The 6,540-nt window shown below is 41.6% G+C and overlaps 1 protein-coding gene across 1 annotated transcript in view; it reads left to right on the top strand.

Annotated features, from left to right (window-relative positions):
• LOC104942661 (myosin-6-like) overlaps positions 1–6,540 on the top strand; it is a 19,762-nt gene that overhangs the window by 3,306 nt on the left and 9,916 nt on the right. Inside the window, 10 exon segments of the mRNA XM_010767912.1 lie at positions 677–815; positions 929–1,047; positions 1,162–1,311; positions 1,404–1,574; positions 1,659–1,968; positions 2,108–2,181; positions 2,309–2,514; positions 2,599–2,722; positions 3,733–3,869; positions 3,978–4,251. Coding sequence (XP_010766214.1) covers positions 677–815; positions 929–1,047; positions 1,162–1,311; positions 1,404–1,574; positions 1,659–1,968; positions 2,108–2,181; positions 2,309–2,514; positions 2,599–2,722; positions 3,733–3,869; positions 3,978–4,251 — 1,704 coding nt within the window.

Raw genomic sequence — 6,540 nt, 5'->3', positions numbered from 1 at the left:
CTAAACAGTGGGCGGGGCTTCAGGTGATCATGGAGCAGCTGATCTGATCTCTCTCTAGCGTCCGGTTATACTTCACTCGCGTTTATGTCCATATCGATCAGATCCAGCTCTCCTGATCGGTCTTTATAGAGAGCACAGATCAAACTATTAAGAGTGAATATCGGCCGATAATGATCGGCGGCCAATCGATCGGGGCATCGGACATTTTGACCGGCAGGTTTTGAATTTACCGGTTTTTATTACATTTTACCAGCTAAAAACCGGTAATTACCGGCTAACGGAAACCCTGATCTAAATGTATTTATGGAAAAGCCACTAGCATGAAAAAGTTCAGTTCCATTGAATTCATTTTGCTATTCGAGACTTCAAAGAGTTTACTGAAATATAAACTTTCATTATTGGTATTGGCATCATTTTAATGGGGGTTTAAAAAAGGCAGAAAATCTAGATGTTAGTAATGAGATTGTGAAATGTTATGTAACCCAGTGTTAATGTTTCCCTAGATGAGAGCAAAAACTATTTGTATAGATTGGACTAAATGTCTGAGGTCAGATGTCAAAATATATTATTTTAAAGCTACTAAAATATTTGTGTTATCTCTTCACATAACTAGAAATCCCGATAGAATTGTAAAGGTAAATGACACAACAAATATAATACCCATCTCCCCATTCAGGAAGCCTTTGATGTGCTGGGATTTAATCAAGAAGAGAAGAACGGCATTTACAAGCTGACTGGTGCCATCATGCATCATGGAAATATGAAATTTAAGAACAAGCAGCGTGAAGAACAGGCAGAGGCTGATGGCACCGAAGGTGAGAGAATCTCGCTGAAGCCAGGAAACAGGATATGTCACATGTCAGCATTTGATGTGTTTATAAGAGATTAGGTGATGCTCATTGAGAGATCCTACATTGCATTTTTTCAGATGCTGACAAAATTGCATATTTGATGGGCCTGAACACCTCCGACCTCATCAAAGGTCTCTGTCACCCGAGAGTCAAAGTCGGAAATGAGTGGGTCACCAAGGGACAAAGTGACCAGCAGGTAAGAATGACAGTTCAGAGTTCAATGTACTAACTAGGGAAACTATCAATGTGTGGACAATAAGGCACATTTTGGATTATTTACTGTAATTTTTAAATGTTGGACTTCCTTTAGGTGAACTCTTCTATTGGTGCACTGGCTAAATCAGTGTATGAGAAGATGTTTTTGTGGATGGTGGTGAGGATAAACCAATCCCTGGACACAAAGCAGCCCCGCCAGTACTTTATTGGAGTACTGGACATTGCTGGATTTGAGATCTTTGATGTAAGTTTGTAACAGAATCCGATGCACGTTATTACCATGTGTGCTTAAAATGTTCATGAGTTCATTTCTGATTAATTTCAATGTTATTACAGTTCAACACCTTTGAGCAGCTGTGCATCAACTTCACCAATGAAAAACTGCAACAGTTTTTCAACCACCACATGTTTGTGCTGGAGCAAGAAGAGTACAAGAAAGAGGGCATTGAATGGACTTTCATCGATTTTGGCATGGATTTGCAGGCCTGTATCGACCTGATTGAAAAGGTAAGATTTTGCACTTGTGCACGTTTGTGAATTTGTTGTTGTTGTAATGGTCTATTAAAGCAATTCTAATTTCTGTCCTTTCAGCCCATGGGTATCATGTCCATCCTTGAAGAGGAGTGCATGTTCCCCAAAGCCTCTGATGCCACCTTTAAATCCAAGCTCTATGACAACCATCTCGGGAAGTCTGGTAACTTCCAGAAGCCCCGAATTGTCAAAGGGAGACCAGAGGCCCACTTTGCCCTGATGCACTACGCTGGAACTGTTGACTATAATATCAACAACTGGCTGGTGAAAAACAAGGATCCTCTGAATGAGACTGTTGTTGGACTCTACCAGAAGTCCAATCTTAAACTGCTATCTTTGCTCTTTGTAAATTACGCTGGATCAGAGTCAGGTAGGAATAAACTAAAAGATCTACCTTGAATGGGAATGTAAAGGCTTTCTAACATTTTTCGTATTGGGAACTTCAAGATTGAACAGTTTATGCCAGTGTCTTTTAATTCAATCTAATGAGTTGTACATTGGTTTATTAGCTGACGGTGGAAAGGGTGGCAAAGGCAGCAAGAAGAAGGGTTCATCTTTCCAAACTGTGTCTGCCTTGCACAGGGTTAGTAAAAAAACACATCTATGTATGAATGACTACATCAAATGCATACTGATGACTGAGACTTACTTTTATATAAATAACTGAAAACTACGCGTCACAATATCACCAAACTGGTTGTTCTCCACAGGAGAACCTGCATAAGCTGATGACCAACTTGAGGTCCACTCACCCTCACTTTGTACGCTGCATCATCCCCAATGAGACCAAGACTCCTGGGGCCATGGAGAACCCTCTGGTGATGCACCAGCTGCGCTGTAACGGTGTGCTGGAAGGCATCAGGATCTGCAGGAAGGGCTTTCCCAATAGGGTCCTCTATGGAGATTTCAAACAAAGGTATAATAATTTATGGTTAATGTTTGGTCACACCCTTAAAAGAAAATGTAAATATTATTCTCTAAAATATTATTTATTTTCCAGATATCGCATCCTGAATCCTGCTGCCATCCCTGACGGCCAGTTCATTGACAGCAAGAAGGGAGCAGAGAAACTTCTTGGGTCTCTGGATATTGACCACAGTCAGTACAAGTTTGGACACACAAAGGTAGCTAATTAAATAGAAAGCATATTTGGTAACAACTGTTTATACATGCAAATAGTGTCAGTAGAACATGAAGGGAAGAAATTGTAACACAAATTATTATCAAGTCCGTAAACTTAATGATGCCAATTCAGCAATCGTATCTATTTGTTACCAAAGGCTACTCATTACAACAGATCAAATAGGCCTGTAGCAGCTACATTTCTGAGCACTTTTCATTAAGCAAGAATTTATTTAAAGGGGACCTATTATGCAAAATGCACTTTTATCCAAAAATATATGTCCCCGGTGTGTCAGGGAACTCACAAAGTGTCAGAAAACAAAACCCTCTCTCTTTTCCTCCGAGCCCACATCGCAAAAAAAAAGAAAAAAAGGAGGGTGCTAATCATGATGGATGTATAATAAGTACTGGATACAGCGTGGGAGGCGGGGTCTCGTTCTTTCCTATGAGAGCTGCTCATTGGCGCAGGAAGACAAAATGGCCCAACTTTTGAGAGAGCGAAACGTCACGAAAGTATTCATATAATCATATAATCCGTTCTTATTGTGCATCCATGGGTAAAGGTAAAACTCATGTAGTACTACTGAGAAAGGTTTGAGCTCCATACTGTTTCAGAAAAGAAGCTTGAAGTGGTTAGGAGCATAACATGGCATTTAATCACCGCAGCGTTTAGCTGAGATCTCCCGGTAGAAATCTCTCTCTAGAAGGGGAAAACTGCGTGACGCTACAAAGGGGCGTGGCTAGCAGCAGACCAATTTAAAGCAGAATCTGCCTGTTTGCAACAGGGCTGCAACAGAGGGTATGAGCAGTATGAGGCATGGCTATAATGAACGATCTGTTGTTTTGTATAGGTATGGCCCTACAATATATTTTTCCAATATAGCATAATAGGTCCACTTTAAGTTCAGCTTTTTATTTCTAAGAGTAACAAAGTTATTCAGTTATTCAGCTTTAAAGCTTCAATTTCCTAAGGCATGAGCTCTTATGTGTAATACAATACATGTTCCTCAAGGTGTTCTTTAAGGCTGGTCTTCTTGGTCAACTGGAAGAGATGAGGGATGACCGTTTGTCCCTCATCATCACTGGGATCCAGGCAAGAGCAAGAGGCATGCTGGCAAGAGTGGAATTCCAGAGAATTGTTGAAAGGAGGTCAGAGGAATAAAGAATATAAAACACAAACCAAATAAATGATAACAATTATACAACATGATGTTATACGTATCAGTGGATGAAATAACGTTGTTTTATCTTTGACAGAGATGCACTTTTGGTGATCCAGTGGAACATCCGTGCCTTCATGGGGGTCAAGAATTGGCCCTGGATGAAGCTGTTCTTCAAAATTAAACCTCTGTTGAGATCGGCTGAATCAGAAAAGGAAATGGCCAACATGAAGGACGAGTTCCTGAAGCTGAAGGAGGCATATGCAAAATCTGAAGCTCGTAGAAAGGAACTTGAGGAGAGAAATGGTTCTCTCTGCTTGAAGAAGAAATGAATGACCTGCCCAGAGCTCCATGTCCAATCTGATGACGTTGTTAACAAGAGCTCTTTTCTTAATAATTTTAATGCAAAAAGTGTCAATATAATCATTATATATCCTAAAAATCATGTATACATGGAAAACCAAACCTATTGATATATCGTTGACATACATTTCTAAAATGTAGGCAAGGAGATAATCTTGCGGATGCAGGAAGAAAGATGTGATGGGCTGATCAAAAACAAAATTTCAGATGGAGGCAAAAGCCAAAGAGCTCACGGGAAAGGCTGGAGGATGACAAGAGGGATGATGAATCTGCCTGAACTGGACTGCTAAGAAGGAGGGAGAGCTGGGGAAGGATGAGTGCCTCTGACGCTGAAGAAAGACATGATGACTTAGAGTTTAACTCGCTAAGGTGGAGAAGAAAAGCATGGCCACAGAGAACAAGGTATGCAATGGCCAGCCTATTTCTTAAAACTAAATGACAGGACAAGAAGCACCTGCGTACCCTTTTATCAATACTTTATCATTCCATTTTTCAGGTAAAGAAACCTGTGGAAGGAGATGGGCTGGTCAGCGACATCGACATCATGCTAAGTTGAACCAAAGAAAAGAAAGCCCTACAGGGAAGCCATCAGCAAACACTGGCTGATGATCTTTCAGAGTGAAGCAAGGACAAAGTCACACACCTCTGGACCAAGGCCAAAGTCTAAGCTGGACGCAGGCAAGTGGATGATGTAAGAAATTCTGCTTTACCCTGTGGTTAATGCCAACCTTGTACTTCAACGTTTTCATGAAGATCTCTGCATATTGGCGATCATTGGGAATAAGCTGCTTGACTTTCTTATAGAATATGATATTGTCCAGCTTGAAGGTTTCTCTGGCAAACAAGAAGAAGAAGATTCGGATGGGATCTTGAAAAGGCTAAGCAGGAAACTAAGAGGCAGGCACTTGAACATTGTAACCCAGGAGAGGCTAATGGATCTGGACGAAATGACAAGCAGCAACTTGAAGGCCATATGAGAAGAGCAATGAAGTAAACCACACTATTCTAAAGTATTACCAGGTTTGTCTGCTGCAGAAAGGTATGACCAGCTTTTCTAATCAACTTGCTGGGCATTTCACCACAGCGAAAGATTTTGAGAATCAGTCAGCTCAGCAGAAAATTAGGGAAGATGAGCAGGCTGTGACAATTCAGCTTCAAAAAGAAACTGAGAGAGACTCCAGGGTAATGGATGACTACGGTTTTTTAATTCTATTGCTTGGGTATAAATAAACCAGCAACTTAATAGTCTGGCTTTACAGGCTCGCATTGAGAGCTACTAGAGGAAGAGGCTTGAAGCAGAGCGCAGCTACTAGCTAAGTTGATGCAGTAGAGCGATTTCGCCAGAGAAGGACATCAAGGTGAGAGCTGGAAGGTAGTTCGTCCGGTCTCCCACATCTCCTGCAGTTTCTGATGAACACTGAATATCACGCAACAGCGCCGAGTTTCTGATCGTCTTCTATTAGACCTTGACTGCTGAGTCTGACTCTGATCTCAAAATCTTCTCTGTCGGTGGAGATGCAGACAGTATGAATCTGAGAAAGTCTCGGTCACCATCTTCTCGCAGACAAACCTTCGTGACTACTTTAGGATCATCGTGTTTTACTTGCTCTTCATATGCTCGTATATTGCTCGTTTCATCTCATTTCTTCTATTTTTCTGGGTAATGTTCATATTTCTTTGCATCCGACATTTTCTTCTCTTTTCCAGAGAAGCCTTCAAGCTGGGACAGTGAGGTCGGATATGAAAGTCAAGCAGTCCGTGTGCAGTAATTCCCAATATGCAATATGCAGAGATCTACACTGAAAACCGTGGCAATACAGAATTTGCATTAAGGCACAAAGCAAGATTCTTAATCCTCCACTGCTGCTCCTAGCTTGGATCTTGGCCTTGGTCAGAGTGTTACGTGTGTTCTTCTTTCACTCCCTGAAGGATGCCATCGCCGGTGGCTGGGCTGCCCTGTGAGGGCGTTTCTTTTTCTTGGTCAAGGGCTAGAATCAGCAGCATGATGTCGTCCCGCCCTGACCACGGCATCGCAGGTGTCGTTTACCTGAAAAATATGGACCGATGATATATTGATAAAAGCGGTACAGGTGCTTCTGTCTGTGATTTATTTTAAGAAATAGCTGGGCCAGAGCTACTTGTTCTCCTCCATGCTTTTCACTTCTGCCTTTAGCCAGAGTATAAAACTCTAAGTCGGATCAATGTCTTTCTTCAGCTCAGAGCAGCTCACCTCCAGCTTACCTCTTCTTAGCAGTCATTTCAGGGCATTCATCCTCCTTTTCATCCTCCAGCCTTTC

This window comes from Notothenia coriiceps, unplaced genomic scaffold (genome assembly GCF_000735185.1).
Source record: "Notothenia coriiceps isolate Sejong01 unplaced genomic scaffold, NC01 NC01_scaffold00004877, whole genome shotgun sequence".
Lineage (NCBI taxonomy): Eukaryota > Metazoa > Chordata > Actinopteri > Perciformes > Nototheniidae > Notothenia > Notothenia coriiceps.
Note: the sequence above shows the minus strand (reverse complement) of the source record. Positions and strands in the feature narration are given on the sequence as shown.